Source organism: Alosa pseudoharengus, unplaced genomic scaffold (genome assembly GCF_046254945.1).
Source record: "Alosa pseudoharengus isolate Yale_2024_CS ecotype anadromous, Long Island Sound unplaced genomic scaffold, YU_APseudo_1.1 YU_APseudo_1.1_scf_19, whole genome shotgun sequence".
Lineage (NCBI taxonomy): Eukaryota > Metazoa > Chordata > Actinopteri > Clupeiformes > Clupeidae > Alosa > Alosa pseudoharengus.
In genome coordinates this window covers 10,450,198-10,467,608 of record NW_027468657.1, presented here as the reverse complement: position 1 = coordinate 10,467,608, position 17,411 = coordinate 10,450,198, and the positions used below count along the sequence as shown (strand labels likewise).

General features: G+C 45.7%; 1 protein-coding gene across 2 annotated transcripts in view; it reads left to right on the top strand.

Moving 5' to 3' along the window:
- The first annotated feature begins 435 nt into the window (after positions 1-435).
- Positions 436-17,411, top strand: part of ctnna1 (catenin (cadherin-associated protein), alpha 1) — a 103,059-nt gene continuing 86,083 nt past the window's right edge. Inside the window, exons 1-7 of one of the 2 annotated variants that reach the window (XM_076291658.1) lie at positions 436-521; positions 605-731; positions 2,353-2,466; positions 2,926-3,121; positions 10,157-10,323; positions 14,113-14,232; positions 15,754-16,023. In XM_076291658.1, the coding sequence (XP_076147773.1) occupies positions 2,362-2,466; positions 2,926-3,121; positions 10,157-10,323; positions 14,113-14,232; positions 15,754-16,023 (858 nt within the window). In that variant the 5' untranslated portion in view covers positions 436-521; positions 605-731; positions 2,353-2,361. Of the gene's footprint in view, positions 522-604; positions 732-2,348; positions 2,467-2,925; positions 3,122-10,156; positions 10,324-14,112; positions 14,233-15,753; positions 16,024-17,411 lie in introns of both variants that reach the window. The other variant, XM_076291657.1, reaches the window with a different exon arrangement.

The following is a 17,411-nucleotide window of genomic DNA, read 5'->3' as shown; positions in this document are numbered from 1 at the left end:
TTCCAGGTTGATGGGGTCAGGTGGGGCTAGAAAATTCCCCACCTTCAAAGTGGGGAATGACAGAAAAGGTTTGAGAATCACTGATCTAAGGCAAAGGATAATAAAGATAGGCTAGCCTACAATTAATTGATTTGATTAATTGATTTGCCTCTAGGGAAGGTAGGCTAACAAGTTATTGTAGCCTAAGTGAATTTATAAAGATTGGGTTTGTTTATTTCCAGTTGATCTGACTCAGCTTGGCTAAAGAAATAAACTAAAACCATAGAATCCAACAGTATAATTCAACTGTTGGTCAATGGGTCTACCACTGATTATTCACTTAGTTTGAAAAAGTTTACATCACAGTTTCAGTTTACGCACCACGCCCTTACAACACACCTGATAGCGATTGGGAATGACACTGGCCTGTGTCAGCCGCTTATCCGCCATTCCAGGAAGCCGTCTCCCCCCTCCCTTTCTCCATAGAAAACCAAAGAGAGGGTGAAACTTGTAGCTGCTGAAGTTGCGGAGCCGAAACCACGGTATTTTAGGTTTCTTTTGAGTTTGTTTAGCTGTGTGTAACTTTATATATGTTGTTTGTAAACCTTTTACTCCTTTTCTCTAGAGCCGAAGCTTGAGGACGTAGAAGGGGTTTCAAACTTTTGACTAAACCACTGAATTCCTCGGACTCCATTCCACCATTTTGAAACGCTAATTTACACCCAACTTCCCAAGTGGATACTCTTGTTTTGGTAAGTAAGTGCGACACTTTTTCAGATGTTGTATTATATTGTATAAATGGTTTGTGAATGTCAGTGACTGTACAGTCATGTACAAATAGTCATCACTGGTTATGATATAGATACAAAGCAAGTGAAGTGTGTAGCTAAGTAGCTTCACTGACTAAATAGATAGCGGTGTGAGCTAGCATTAGCTTGTTTCCATAGTTCGGACAGGGATGTTTGGGATACCTCGCATTGTAATGAGAATAGTTGCGGATGCATAGCTGGGTTACGTTTTTTTAGACAGTTATGCTCTAATAACGTGAATCACAGCATCGTGTGTCTTGGTTGGTATTATCGGGAGTATCTAACAATTCGTTCATTTTGAAAAACTTTGTGATGGCTGATGTTTTGTAGCATAATTTGCTAAGGATCAGGTTTCCTCAGCTGAGCAAGTGACGGTGGCTAAGTTAGCAATCGGTTAACGTTAGCTCTCCGTTTACCTAACTTTACAGTGCATCATTGGGCGGCGGAGAATAAGATTATGTTAGTTGTCTAATAATTCGTACGATATGATCACATTTAGTTTAGACACTCAACCAACCCACAGTGAGTCTTTCTGTTAGTGGTTATATACTAGTTTTTGAAGTTGGAAATATGACCTAATTGAACGGCCTTACGATTTCCTGGTTTTATTGTAACGTTAACGATACCTGGACTTTTGGATGGCCACCGCCCTTCTACTGGGTAACACTAGTTCTAGCAGCTGCGACTTTTTCCAAAACACGCGACATCTGCTGTTACATGAACAATATATATTTTTTTAAAAGGTAAGCGTGTAATCATCTTTAGACATAAAGGCTTTACGTCACCAGATGTCTATTTGTTTCTTAAGTCTTAATTTTTAAAATTGATTGGATTGTGATTTGTTGATTTGATTGATTTGGTTGTTGTGGCCTGATTCTGCGTTTCTTGCCTGACTTTTTCTCTAACATTTAACATTATTCTCTATTAATAAACTGATCGCTAAATTTAAAGTTATGTCTAACATCACATATGTTTGCCCTGATATGTCGGCTTGCTTAAAATGTCAATTTCACACCGGCGACCGACATGTCAACTCTTGGCCTATATATGTGTTTGAGCCCTCAGGATATCCCGATTATCTCTTACTTTATATTTGCACTATGAGCAATCAATAAAATGACAGCCTGAATCTGGGGCACGCTGTGATGCTGGGGCACTAAATCCTGTCAGTCTTCTACATGATGTAAACAAACCCTTCAGTGGACCAGTGCAGCTGTTTTATTTCTGACGGGATGTTGATATGCTCAGATTGAATGATTCCCCTTCTTGCCTCAGACCTCTCTGAGAGTGTTTGCCAGAGCCAGTTGTCCCGTGTGATAAACTGCCATAGGGAGTCAGTCCACAGACCAGTGGTTCATGTATGTGTGATATTCCTTATGCCCACAGGTTTGGTGTTTAATGTACTGTGCCACATTACAGGAAAATAGACAGCTGCTTTAGGCATCCCTTTTGTCCCCTTCTCATTGTAACGGCTCTCTGCCCCCTCCACTCACCATCTTTCATTTTTATTGACCCACCCTCCCCCTGTCTGACTCTTTCTCTTGCTTGCTCTCTCCTCAGAAAGTCCGCAAACATGAGTACTATTAACACGCCCAACATCACCTTCAAATGGGACCCCAAGAGTCTGGAAATCCGGACTCTGGCTGTGGAACGCCTGCTGGAGCCATTGGTCACCCAGGTGAGATGCTGCACTTGGCAGAAAGTTGCATTCAAAGTGTTCTCAGTAATAAATTTCCCCTGGGGATCAATAAAGTATCTATCTATCTATCTATCTATCTATCTAAAGGCAATATTGATTTGATTTCGTTTCTTTTATTTTTTAAAACACTCCTCACATCTCCCTACTCTTAAATGAAGTGCATGTGTACCTATTTATTCTCTCAACTGCCCCCCCCTCCCCCCACACACTCACCCATCCACCCACTCACCCACCCCATCCCATCCCCCTGTTCTGACTGCTCGGCTTACTCATCGTCTTTGGGCTAGAGTAGACTCTAGCATTTTCTGGAACTCTCCTTACTTTGAAAAGAGAATTCATTAAACCCCTCTGGCTATCTCACTCATCCTTGTGTGTGTATATAGGCCCATACATCTAAATCATTTGTTCTATTCGATTTCTCCTGCCGCACACCCTCAGGTCACGACCTTGGTAAACTCCAGCAACAAGGGACCATCTAACAAGAAGAAGGGCCGTTCGAAGAAGGCCCACGTGCTGGCCGCCTCTGTGGAGACCGCCACGCTGAATTTCCTGGAGAAAGGAGACAAGATCGCCAAGGAGAGCCAGTTTCTGAAAGACGAACTCACCGCCGCTGTGGAGGATGTCCGCAAGCAAGGTACGCAGCCGGCAGGGGGAGGTAGGGGTCGCATTGGGGTTGAGGTGGCACTAGCAAGCACATGTGATTGTGCTACACCCCAGTAGCAGCAGGTTCCTACACATAGGAATTGCCCTCAACCCCCTCATAGGATGCTCTCCAGTAGATTTAATGGCCATTATTGTAACCGGAATCGACAGCATACATTGTGCACACACTTAACCTGGGTTTCAAGGATTAAAGTTCTCCGTCATAGGACGGATTTCCGTCAATTTGATTTTAGAAATGTCATATTTGAGATCGATGCAGATCCGATGAGAAAAAAAATAGGAGGGGGGGGGGGACTGTCACCTTTGCTCTTCCTTTTTTAAGGCAACTACAAATATTAGGTAAATGTTTAAAGACCTAATAGTGTTCTTGAGAACTTACTGTGTCTCAATCGGTGACCGCTCAAGAAGATACGTCCTATACGGCCTACGTCAGCCATGAGTTTCGCTTTGTATGTTGTAGCTACACACTTGTCTCGGGCGTTTGCTTAAAAAAAAGAACACGTATGGAGGACTATAACGGTCTAAAAGTTAGATTATAGTGACACAATCGAGACAGCTGATGAGGTTGGCCAATCCGTTTAACTTTTTTGGATATGATATTGTGAGCTCTATGTGCGAATTCGGAGGCTGTGTTCTTTCCGTGCATCAATGTAGACACTTACTATCGCGAACTCTTGTCAGGGGAGGTCATTCATTTTGGGTGTCACCTATGACTTACAGATAGCCTGCTATGCCACCCGATGTAGGCTACTATTATTGTTACCGTTTTTAATCAATGCAACTAACATTATGTGTAAAGCGACGCAATATAAACCGTAGCCTATGCAATTTATTATCCCGTCTGTTATGACATACAACAATGTTTTTCACAATTTGCGACGGAAGGTTTTGCCTGAGCGTGTCGAGTAAGGGGGTCAGTCGTGTTTGTGACGCACAGACAGCCTTGTAGCCTATTTTGCTTAGGCCTCACTTTTAACGACAATAGGTTGTGAGTGTATGTTGACAAAAAATAACCATACAATTAAAATAGTCAACTTAAAACTTTGCTATAAAATATTAATTTATAGCACAAAACCATAACCAGTGGGCCTACCAGAACCTCGCATATTAGCGTCATGATTTGTGTGCGTCTATTTGGCAAGGCCACTAGCTGTCATGGATGCGTTGTTGCTAAAGGAAGGCAGGTGTCAAAAGTTAAAAAATAAATGCAGATGGGCAGCTGTTGGAAACGGGGGAGAACTAACAAGCCATGGTGTAAAGAAATTAAAGTGCCAGGAGTTTGCTTTTGCGCGGTTCGCTGCAAGAAAATTGTTTATGGATGCAATAGGAAAACGTTTTAGCACGCCACCAATCAGAAGACCGCCATAAGGTTAACGTTCGTGCACTTCAGGACATCTTCCCTACCTGGTGCAACTAGCCACCACGACAGAGGTAGGCTACGTTTATCTATGGCTGACCGTTTTTACGTTTAGAAAGTAGGCTACGCATGTTCTTTCATAGCGCAACACGACCTGTCCTTAACCATATCGCAACCTCTTGTCAGCCTTATACAATCTGTTGCTGAAGACAAAAGCGCCGTCTCCAGATTGTCGTTACAAATGCGCAGACCTCCTGCATGAGCACACACAGTATTGCTGCTCATTGGAAAACTGAGTTGTCTGTAAAACTCAAAATTACCATGTTATCATTAAATGCGGATGAGGCAACAAATGGAAATATGAACAATATCTAGAATGTTCTGATTTGTTACTTTGATGAGGAAATGGGAAGTCTTGCAAACTTGATTTTATAGATTTTACTTGGTGTTGAATTGCATATTAACAAGAAAAAAATCTCCCCTTTAAACACTTTTGGCCTGAAGTAATTAAATAAGAGTGTGTTAAAGCCTTTCTACAATATTGCTGCAGTAGAAAAGAACAGCAATGGTTAATCAGCAATGGTCAGGGATGGTACTAAAATATATTTTTGTTCATCAGGAAAACTCAATCTCAATCAAGAACACTCTCAATTCGCCTTATTCACATGGCGGCCATTGGCGGCTAAAACGAGGCTACAGGGTACACAAACCATAGGATTGTTATGTTCTATGCATTCACCTGTAGGTGGCATTAATTATATAGTAAGTGTACCCTGTAGCCTCGTTTTGGTTTAAACAATGGCCGCTGTGTGAATAAGGCGAATACTCCCTTTACTTTGCTGTTTGCATCTTTTTGTACATTAAAAACCAATAGGTCGCGACCGCAAAAGGGGTGCTATCTCTATAGGTAGATATGAACAACGTATGACTTATGGCCTGAAAAAAGTTCAGTCAAACAATTTTTTTTCACTTTAATCCCTGGGGTTTGCACATCCACACATCCCTGTTTTTCCCCTCTTTATTTGTTGGGCTGTGTCACACAGCGAACAGAGCCTTAAGGCCCCATGTTTCCACTATATCCTTCCACCCACCCAACCCTTGTTAAACCTCATTACGCCTCCTGCCCTAGCAGCTTCTGCGTGTTATTCTTCCCAAGACTGCTGCAGGAGATGCGTTAATAGAAAGGTTTAACCCTGTCAAATAAGTGTTGCACCTCATCTCTCTGTGTCTTGTTAGCTATGAATTTTTTAAGAGCCTGTTGATATTGATGCTCAGTGAATGAGACATTCTGCTCGGAGTCCTGTATCCCCCCCCACCCATACATTTATTTATTTATTTATTTATTTATTTATTTTGAAAAAGAACAAATATGCTTGTGTCCTCTTGCATCATCCTCAAGCTGTTAACCCTCTGGGGATATACGGGGATGGCAGTTCCAGTCGTTTGGATCTTTGTTGGGCAAAAGGGATTTGCATGGTGTGATGATAAATTGTCACATATTTGTGGGCTAATCCTAGGTATATGTGTACATGTTCCAAGTCCAAGGAGGGATTGTCATGCCGGTTAGAGAACAGCTTGTCACTATACTCCTGCTCATTGCAGTGCTCCATCAAGATATTCTCATTTAGCCGGTTGCCAAGGGAATGACAGTCCAAGTCCACCGCGCTGCAGTATCTGACATTTCCCTCTGTCGTCATGGACGATGTCAGCCGTTATTAAGTTGAACACCTGTCAGAAGTGGAACCCAGTTGACTGAAATGAGATTTTCAGGCTGGATTCGTCTCCCTCCCACAGCAGGACGAGGGAGGGAGGGAGTGGGTAGGGTAGGGGATTGGTTGGTCGGTCAGTCGTTTGGTCGGCATGCTAGCAGTGCTGGAAATATACGAGCGAGTCAGCATCCTAGTCCATGACACAGGCTTACGTCTCGTGCACGCGCGAGTCGCGAAAATCCGCTGCTTCCCTGGATTTCATCTGGCAGGGCATCATGGAGCTTTCGAGTGCTGTCTTACGCTGGCTCGCTGAAGTAACATCTCTGTCAGGAGGTGTATCTCTAACCCCCCACCCCCCAACCTGTCTCCCACCCCTCCCCACATCACATTTATTAGCCTGGTTTAGGATGCAGTATCGGGAGAGGAAAGACGAGGGGGGAAAAAAAAAAAAAAGCGAGAAACTTTGCCGGGAGCGGGCCAGCCAACCAAATGCTCGGATGCCCCAGGAATGTCAGATTGATTTTGGTATGCTGTCACTGGCTGGGAATCCGGGGGCTGCTGACTGTCCGCCTGTGGCTGGGACAGTGGGGCCACGCAGGGCCGCCGGCTCAGCCAACTGTAGCCAGACTGATAATTCCGCCATTGACTGGGGCCAAATCTACAGATGACACAAAAACAGAACGGAACGGTCTGGGGGAGAGAAACAAAACAAAACCAAACACACGGGCCTGTCTGCAGTGCACCCCAGTGAGCTGTGGCAGCTGTTAATATCAACCTTTTTGTTTTTTTGAAAATAAAAGCTGCTTTTGTTGTTCATTCCCTTCATGTAAATCAATGTGAGTGGCTTTTACAGGGATGTCGTGCCACGTTGGTCGTTAGTTTTTTTTTTTTTTTTTTTTTTTTCCCCTTTCCCCCCCTTCTCCTCCAGCAACAATTGCTTTTATTTATGGCAACAATCAAAACCCATCTCCTCATACCTCTCAATAAGGCAAGGCTGAGTAATGTGGATTCCATGGTAATGCCCCCGGGCCTCTGTCTCCCGGGAGGATCTTGAGGCCTCGCGTGGCTTTTGTGTGACGGCCATTTTAAGCATTTCATCATGGTGCGGCCCCCCCCCCTTACCACCTCCTGCCCCCTTCTCACACACTGGTCCCTCTCCGGGCACTACTTTAGAGGAGATGGATGAGAGTTTATTAAAGGCACACTGATCACTATCAGGACTGTGAAAATGGCCTTATTGATCGGACCCTCTGGAGGGAATGACAGTCTTAAGGTGCTGACTTTCTTTTGAGGTTGGGGTGGGTGGGTGGGTGGTGGGATGTCCTAGGGCTATTTTAAAACTGGCGAAAAGAAAAAAAGAGAAGGAGAAAGAGAGAGAAAAATCACACGAAGGAGCGGTTGTCGGCAGTGCCAGGTGATCTTTTGTGCCGGGTTATTCGCTGTGAGCTGCCCGCCTCCTCCGTCTGAAGGAGCACTCTGGCCAGGGCTGGTCTCGAAACACACAGACCTCAAACACCACTTCCTGTTGGTGAAGTCTACAGTGTATATTTTGCTTTAACCCCACTGAGAGGGGGAGGGGAAAATCAATGAAGGAAGGAGCAAAAACAAAAATCTGCATTTCTTGTACTTCAGAAATAGATTTCATTCCTGTATGACTGGTCTTTTCCCTCCTCACAGCAAACGCCTTATAAATCTTTAAATAGCTTAATTCTCTTAATGCTTAGTGAACAAGCGGGAGGGAACCTTTAGTTATCCCTTTGTTTTATCCAGATTTGATTTAGACTGAGCCTTAAGTAAAGCAGTGGCTTTCCTCTCAATATGAATACATTTCAAAATCACTGTCAGTCGCGTCTGTCAAGTCTACACAGATCACTGAGAAAAGAAGTAGACCGAATATGACACACAATGGCAGACAAATGAAGACCAGCAGCCTTTGTGTGGCACAGACTTTAAAGACTGCCTCTGTGTGTGCGTGTGGGAGATAGAGAGTGAGTTTTGGAGGTCAGAGGCTGTATGTGACCGTACACACAGCGCCTTCTGTCTGGAACATCATGGCCTGAATGAGAGTTCATAGTGGCAAGTCTCTCTCTCTCTCTCTCTCTCTCCCTCCCTCTCTCCTCTCTCTCGTCGTTTCCATGTGTCAGACAAAAAGCCACTAATGCAATTAACTTGTAAACACCTGCAACCAGCAGTGTTTTCTCCCTGTCTTCTAAAGCCATGCTCAGGCAATGAACGCACACACACACACACACACACACACACACTTTCTCTCTCCCTCCCTCACCCCAGTGAAGCAGGATGAGAAGCCACACTGATTGTCAACGTTGTTCCACAGGAGGCTGAAGGATGTGTGTGTGGTTGTGCAGGGTGCGGAGGAGGAGGAGGACACGGTTACTGTTGCTACATGTCGGTTTGCATGTCACTACTCACCATGTAGCTTTATGTCATGGGAAATTATTTATGGGCCTCTTCCCTGGATGACTACATTGTTTCTTTACTCTGAGCACCCAGAGTGCCAAGGGAGATCCCCCCCCACACTTTTTCTCCTCTTCCTCTTCAAGCTTGGGAGAGAGAAGAAAAGGAATGTAGAGCAGCAGGCATCTAAAGAACAGTGGCACCCCTCTTTCCTCACCTTCAAATCCATGCTCGGCTCCTTTTGTAGCCATGTGTCAGTCACGACTTATGGGTTCTTTTTTCCACAGCATTATTTGTATTTGTATTTCTTTTTTCTGGGGGGGGGGGGGGGGGTTGCATGGCTTGATAGTTGGACTTGTTGGCAAAGTGGCTCATCCTTAGGTTATGCACGACTGCCCACCCAGCCCCCCCCCCCCCCCCACACACACACACACACAAACGCAGGCCGTTTCCCAAAGTCGAGGAAGCATACTTAAAGTTGCCACGTCATCGAACTCCGCCGAGCACTGTTCCAATGTTAAAAAATGCTCCGAAATTCGCATCCTTTGTTTTGAGAATTTTCAAGGATGCATCTGTGGATCCTCAGGTGAACGAAAATACCCATAATCCTCTGCGTTGACATGCATCAGAGCAGCGCCCCTACTGAAACGGAAGCGTGCAGTTGAAGAGTTGAGTGTCCGAGAACACAAGGGAGGCCTCTAACCTCATCTTCAAAGAACCCGACTCGCAAGGAGGCATTCTGTCAAAGAAGTATGCTCGACTTTGGGGAAATAGCCACACACTCAAAATATACCAGTGATGCTAAATCTGTAGAAGGTACCTCACTACCAATACATCACACTGTCTATCTGCACTAAAAAAGTGCCACATCACACTGAGGCTGGAGGGGTGGCACCTGAGAGTCTCTAAAAAGGTGCATCTCAAGCTGTAGTGTTTGCTATGTTTTCTGACTCTGCCGACCCCAAGCTTAGACTTCAAACCCCCTCTCTCATATCAAACCACTACGGAGCTGGCTTCTCGCTCTGCTGTGTGGCGTGTTGACACGCTTGGCGGCCCGGGTTGAGGTTAGGATGTCAGGGCGCCCAGCACCGCTGAGGTGCGGAGGGAGTGACCTCGTCTGGCCGTGTCCGCACCCCCTTAGTGTGGGGCCAGTGCTGAGGGGCCGATTAGGACCAGAGAGATGGAGAGGCCAGCTCAGGCCATTAATGAGTTATTAATGAACCCAGCAGGGGCCGTACCATTAGGATTAACCAACAGATGTAGAGGCTGCACACCAGCAGGACTTCATTGATTACTTGTGTGTGTGTGTGTGTGCGTTTGTTCTGCTCAGTGCCTGCTACACTTTGTAGCCTTGTGTCTTAATCTGGAAATGTAGGCGTCACGTTTACTCTTAATGATGTGCATATTATGAATGGAGTCTTTGCTCTCGTAAGGGGCTTGTTTTTTATTTTGATGTTTCAATGATCTAGCCTTTACTTGGGTCATCCAGATAATGTGATTTGTGTGTGTGTCTGCCTCCCTGCAGGAGAGTCCATGAAGCAGGCCTCAGGAGAGTTTGCCGAGGACCCGTGCTCATCGATGAAGCGGGGGAACATGGTGCGGGCGGCTCGCGCCCTGCTCTCGGCCGTCACCCACCTGCTGGTGCTGGCAGACATGGCCGACGTCTACCGCCTCCTGATGCAGCTGAAGCTGGTAAGGCGGACCTCGCTCGCTCGCTCACTAGTGTGCCTCTCCGAGGTCATCCACACATTTCCCACACACACACGCACACACACACACACGCACGCCCACACACCCGACACCTACATCTCCTACATGCCCTGTGGGAGTGCAAATGTGTGCTTGAATGGTGTGTGTGAATATGCCGCAAGGCGCACGTTATGACCCTGTGTCAACGCCGCAACAAAAGAAGGAAGTGAGTGGTTGGATTTTAAGCAGAAATGGTTTGTCAACTAAAGAAAGAAGAAAGTGAGGTAGGTGGAAGTCAGTTATCAGTAATGAAAAAGGCTGAAGAGTGAAATGTGGCGAGTGCTACATTGTGTTTGTCAGAATTAAAAATAAGAACAGCCTTTAACAGGAAGAGGAAGCTACTGACTTTGTTGCTGCGACACCTGTGTGCAGCTGTATTGCGCGGAATTGCGCTGTATGTGCACATTAAAGGTCGGACTTAAGTTCTCACTTTGAAATAGGGATAGATCAATTTGCCCAGAGTTTAGAGGTGGGAACTTTGAATGGGGGTTCAATGTAGGAGGTCAGAATTCTTAACCTCTGAGTTTGTCTGGAATGAAATTGGGATATTCCAATTAGGAAGTATTGGAATTCCGAGTTCTCTGGACTGCCATATAAGGCACTAAAGCCCAGCTTCCTGGCATACCTGGAGGAAACAAGCAGAAAGCCAAGTAGGCAGTAACATACAGCTAGCATGTATTAGTTGATTGTGTAGGGACAACATTTGTAAAGTAAGGATAAGGATAGAAATCACTGTTTGCCATCATACTCGTACAGTGCAGCTTGACACAGAAACACCTGAAATGGACAAAGAATTGCATAGCCTTGTGGTCTACCACCATTTTTTATTTTTAGCTGAAATTACATTCTGCACAGCCAAGCTATTATGCCATCTCTGCTGCTGCTCCTTTCCTATAAATTGCTAACGGAAGCTGTTGGCACAGCACTCCATCAGTGACAGTTAAGTTCAGAGGTTTCCCTGTCTTTGTTTAGTTTAAATTCTTCTTGGATTAAATCAGGAAGGAATGTTTAAACACTTTGAAACCTGCACAGAAATGTACCGTGCTGCCCCAAGGTCTTTTTATTTTATTTTTTATTTTGGGCCCATCTGTGGCTAGGCTTCTGCCCCAGCTTGTCCAGAGGCTGGTGAGGTGGTTGAGATGGGGGGGGGGGGGGGCTGCTTTGGGTCAGGTTGGCACACTATTCCTCTGTGCCCCTCCCCCCCTCTCTCCTGCACCCCCCCACCCCCTTTTTGTCCTTGCCCCCTTTGCCAGGATAACAATGTGTATCACTGGTTCTCTCAAATGTCATGTCGAGCCTTTCAAAGATTACCTCTCACAAATTGCCGGGTGATTCACGCCTCCCTCTGGCAGATTTTGACACGAAAGCATCGCAAACCAAACCCAGGCAAAACATGGAGGGGGAAAAAAACAACATAGAGATTTACTCTTGTATATTTATTCCCGAATTTGGTATTTCAAACAGACCTTCTGCCCTTGCATGAAGGTGGGGGGGATGGTGAGGATTGTCATTGTGAAAGTGCATATTTCGCTGCCACACAGAGCACTTTTTGAGCGATGATATCGCTGGTCTTTTTATAGCCACCCACTTCATTATCTATCACCCCACTGCCCCCCCCCCCCCACACACACACACACACACACACACACACACACACACACACACACACACACACACCCTCACTGGCTGCTGGGCGGGCCGAAAGCACAGAGGAATGCTACAGGCAGCTGGCCAGTGTCCAGGAGTGTGTTCATCGCCTTCCGGAAAGAGGGAGTGCAAAGGAGAGGCGTAGAGGCGTACAGCTCGAGTCAATTTTGACTTTTTCTCTCTCGCTGTGTCTCCGGTCTCCAGTGCCCACTGCTCCCTCTGGTTATTGCTGTTCTCAGAGCTGCACTCTACTTCTTTTTTTTGTGTCTGGCAGTTTTTTCTTTTTTTTTTTTCTTTTTTTTTTTTCTTGTTCCATTGTCTGGTTTTATAACCAGTGAGACAGCAGTGCCAAACCTGAATTCTGAAAAGTTTGGCTACTTCTGTTTGTTTGCTTGTGGTTTTGTATCTTGAGGCAAGACAATGGGAATAGAAATGGATTTGAATTGATTTACAAACTCCCATATTATGGAAATGCTATTAGAATTAGTAACTTCTATTGTAGAGAAGAGCAGAACACAGAGCTGCATTATTAATATCTATATTTATTCGGTTTGCAAGTCCGAAATAAATGTTCTTGGTCAAACTTAGACAACTAAAACTTACACACTTATCATCTTTTCAGGGATCTCATAATTCATCTTTCAATGGAAAGTTACTTTTGGGACCTGGTGAGCCACACAGTGAAATCCGTGGAAGGTTTCAGAGCAGCAAAACACATTTTGTTACTGATTTATATGCAGACTGTTTTTTGTGTGAACATAAAACATTTAAACATTCATTTCCATCACATTCCCCAACACCCTGAAGGCCCTAGACTCTGGTGTGGCCCTGGGAGTTGGTCTGATCCACTTTTTTTTTTTTTTTTGTACATTTTTTATTTTTATTTATTGCCTTTCTTTTTTTACTTTCAAGGGAACATCAGCCTTTATTGTCTGCCCTGTTGGCAGAATACCTTGTGTCACTCTTGACAGAGGAAGACATCGCCTAATTCATTTATATGCATTAGGGTTGATATATTGTTTGCATCAAACTGGGTTAGAGCTACCTTTTTTTCTTCTGTAACTCTCCCCTCGGCCTCCTGTGTGTGCCCTGATATGGTACAGGGATGGCTGGTCACGAGTGCATCTGAAATAATTTCAGCGTGTTGGCAGATCGGCAGCGGCGTCAAACCCTCGGCCCTTTTAGGAGATTTCATTTGAAACGTGTGATTCCCAGCTGAGTGGATTATTCCATTTTATTTATTTATTTGTTTGGCGTCGAGATTAGATTTGGTGTCACCGCTCCTCGCTTGAAATGCGCCGTGATGGACGTTTGTGTGAGCTGGGAGCCGAAGCGTGCTCCTGGAAGAGTAGGCACTGTTTTTCACTCGATTGTTCCGTGAAGCTTGAATGATCATATGAGGAAATCGCTGTGTGTGTGTGTCTGTGTCTGTGTCCATGTGTATGAGTGTATATGTGTTTCTGTCTTATTCTCTCAATGCATGCAATTAAGCGGCTTGCATATAGAGAAACTATTGGCCTTAAATGGAAAACAAGCAATTTGTGTTCTGTCCCAATGATGCCTTGTTTCTAATGCTATTACCTCTGCGTGACCTCCTGAGTTCCCATTATCATTGGTAAATGAAAATTAAGATGTGGAAACAGTCTTGATTTGCCTTTGTCTGTTGTCATTTAAATCTGGCCCAGGAGCACTTATTTCCGCATTACTGTGTAGTAGGTTTTGATGCGTCTTTGCTTTCTTCTCCTTTTCACCGCCTGTGCACCCCCCCCCCCCCCCCCCCCCACTTCATTCCTCTTCTTTGTTCCTGCTCCTCCTCTCTCTCTCTCTCTCTCTCTCTCTCTCTCTCTCTCTCTCTCTATCTCTCCCTCTCTCTCTCTCTCCTCTCTCTCTGTATCCCTCTCCCTCTCCCTCTCCCTCTCTCTCTCTATCTCTCCCTCTCTCTCTCTCTCCTCTCTCTCTGTATCTCTCTCCCTCTCTCTCTCTCTCTCTCTCTCTATATCTCTCTCCCTCTCCCTCTCCCTCTCTCTCTCTCTCTCTCTCCCTCCCCCCCCCCCCCCTTCCTCCCTCCTCCTCTTCCATCCACAGGTTGAGGAGAATCTGGCTAAGGTGCGTAACGCTGGGACTGAGCAGGACCTGGGCATCCAGTACAAGGCCCTGAAGCCAGAGGTGGACAAACTTAATCTGATGGCATCCAAGAGGCAGCAGGTAAAGTGGCGCGGCCCCACATAGTGTGTGATGGTATGCCGAAGTGAGGCTCGAAGCGTGTCACGATGCGATGCAGCTCGACACGCTTTTTTTGAGCCCGTGCCCTGCTCTGCCCTCTGTATTGTGTGGCTGACTTGCCTCGTCTCCACCTGAATAGATGTAATCAGATGCTGCGGCGTGCCTGTATCAAACGGCATCACATTTACCCCCTTTCCCTCCCACACAGACAGGGTGAAAGTCACTCCCGCTTTTGGTTAGAGATTAGATGCATATAGGCATGAGCAATCTCCTTATTACCAACAGGGCACACAAGGGGAAGGGGTTGCAGTCAAAAGAGGAAAAGAGGGGGAAAAAAGAAAACGACACGCTTACTGCTGGGAAGGGTGACAAAATCCATTAGCTTGATATGAGAATTGGGGCCTCTCCCTCTTTTTTTTGGAGCTTATCAGGTTAGCCGTAGTCACCAGTGAAGTGCTTTTCCTGATGAATTTTCCAGGTGACATCACTGACTAATGGAATGAGCGTTTATATTTTCTCTTTGCAATTGAGATAGATTACTGAATCCTGACTGTTAATTATTTTCGCACAGATCAAATATGGAGTGTAGTTACTCGGCGAATATTTATTTGCCCTGAATTTTTCCGAACATCAGCAGTTACCTAGGCAGCCAGGCCTTTTTAGCAGCAACAAGACATCGAGATCTTTGATGCTGTGTGTTCTAGAACGTCTGTAGTGGAATTCTCTCTAGTACACCCACATAGCCATTATTAAGAGAAAAACACCCGTCTTTTATTTGCACTGTCAGTATTGATGTACACTTGCAAAGGCATAAGCGAAGCTGGCAACCATTTTCTGCTGCTGGCTCTTCCCTTGCAGTCGATGACCCGGACCACTGTGAGAGTGCTGTTCTTACAGTGAGAGCTGGAAAAAGCCTCTAAATGGCCTGCATCCGCCTGTGAAGTAAATGGCTAAACTATACTTTAATGGCCTGATTATGATGGTGTGTAGACTTATGGAAGTGGGTGGTGTATAGTGTGTTGAAGGAGAGAAATTCTTGTGGGTCATTTCGACAATGCTCCATCAAGTGTTTTCAACAGTCCTTAGCGTTGCAATTGAGACCATAAAGTGATCACCATATCTTTCTTTCTTTCTTTCTTTCTTTCTTTCTCTCTATCTCCCTGTCCATCCTCCTGATAACTCCACCACTTATTCCTCTTTCTGATGATCCCCACTTCTCCCCATTCCATCTCTGCCTCCTCCTCCTGTTGTCCCTTTCTGTTGCACGCACGCTTTCCATTATTCTCCCGAGCTCTCTCTTCTCTGCACTCTCTCTACTCTCCCCTGTCAATCACCCTGTTGTTACTCACCCCTTCACCACCACTGCTATGCCCCCTCTCCATTACCCCCCCCCCTTCTTCACTTCTTGCAACTGCCCCCCGTCTCTCCTCCTTTCTCCCCTTGTTTCTCCTCCTTTCTCCTTGTGTCTCCTTTCCACCCCTCCGCCACACTTCCCTCTATCAGGAGCTGAAGGACGTGCACCACAAGGACCAGATGGCGGCGGCGCGCGGCGTGCTGCAGAGGAACGTGCCCATGCTCTACACGGCCTCCATCGCCTGCCTGCAGCACCCGGACGTGGCTGCCTACAAGGCCAACCGCGACCTCATCTACAAGCAGCTGCAGCACGCCGTCACCGGCATCTCCAACGCCGCGCAGGCAACCGCCAGCGAGGACTCCGCGCTCGGCCACACCACCGGCGGCGGAGAGCTCGCGTACGCGCTCAACAACTTTGACGTAAGTCGGGGCCACTGGAGGTTGCAAACAGAGATGAGTGAACTCTGTTTGCTCCTTTTTACTTACAGAAAGCAGAGATGGAAAGCTGATGCAAAGGTTGCACCAGGGTTTTGGTTTTACCTGTGCACTCCCCACAGGCGATTTCACTATTTACCTGATCTTCTTGGCGGAGATGTTTTGGGGTTTAGGTAATAGTTGGGAAAAATGTGTCAACCTATTTTAAGAAAGGCAGAGTTTTCCATCTGTGTGTGTGTGTGGATGTGGGTTTGCGTATAGACCCTTGGGTCTTGCTTTTTGTTGTGGGTTCATTCAATTATTTACTTAGTCATTATCTTCAGTCAATGTTGAACCATGGGGCAAGCCTTTATTTTGTTACTAATTGGTTGTTTCAAAGTGACACATTTCTGGAAGTAAAATCCTCAGAGTAGTATGCAAAACGAAACAAAACAAAAAAAACACTCCAAAGAGCTGGCCTCTTAAGAGCCTGTAAAGACAATCCCAGAGGGTTTTGTGTCCCCTCCTCTCTCCACTCTTCCATTTGGGGACCATTTTCCCGTCGAATTCATTCAGCAACTCTTTTGGTGTTTTGAAGCAGAGCCCCCTAAAAATAGGTTTGCGCCTGTGTGAAACGGATTCGTGGCAGGCAAAAGGCGTGCTGAGCAACTTGTTTTTTTTAAATCTCTGAAGATGAGGAACATGTTGGCAGGCAGCCTGAGCTCAACTTTGAACGGGGGGGGGAGGTCTGCAACCCTGTGAAACACATCCCCCTGTTCTCCCCTGTGGAAATGTGTGTTTTCTAATGAGATGGAGGGATTGAGAGAGAGGTGGAGGGAGGGAGGGAGGGAATGCAAATGAACAGTCAGAGCTGTTTGCATACCCACGTTTTGATTGAACTTGATCCAGGAGACTGTAATCCAGGATTGTATCAGATTAATTTCTCCGGGCCCAAACAAAGCACTCCGGTTGACCTTCAAGATCCGGTAAGGAGAGGGGATAGGGGTGGAGGGCGACCCGCAAATCCCCCGTTGTTCATGTTGTTGCTGAGGGGTCAGTGAGGTTACTTTCGCCTGTGCCCAGGGCGTGACCCCTAATAATCTCTCCAGAGGGAAGTGAGAACTCCACTGCCTAAAGCAACGCAAGGTCAGGCAGCAACATTCACACAGTGGCCTTCCTGTCACAGTTGATGTCCGTTTGACTGGAGTAGTAATGCGTCATGGATCATTAGTTCACAGTATTTGCTTGCATTGACATTGACACGCTACCGTAAATATGCAGTATGTTAAAAATACTGTATATTTTTAAAAATATAAAGGCCCTATAAATAAAATGGCCTTATAAAAGGTTCAATATTGTGGTTCAATATTGTCTTGCATTTATCAAATGTTACT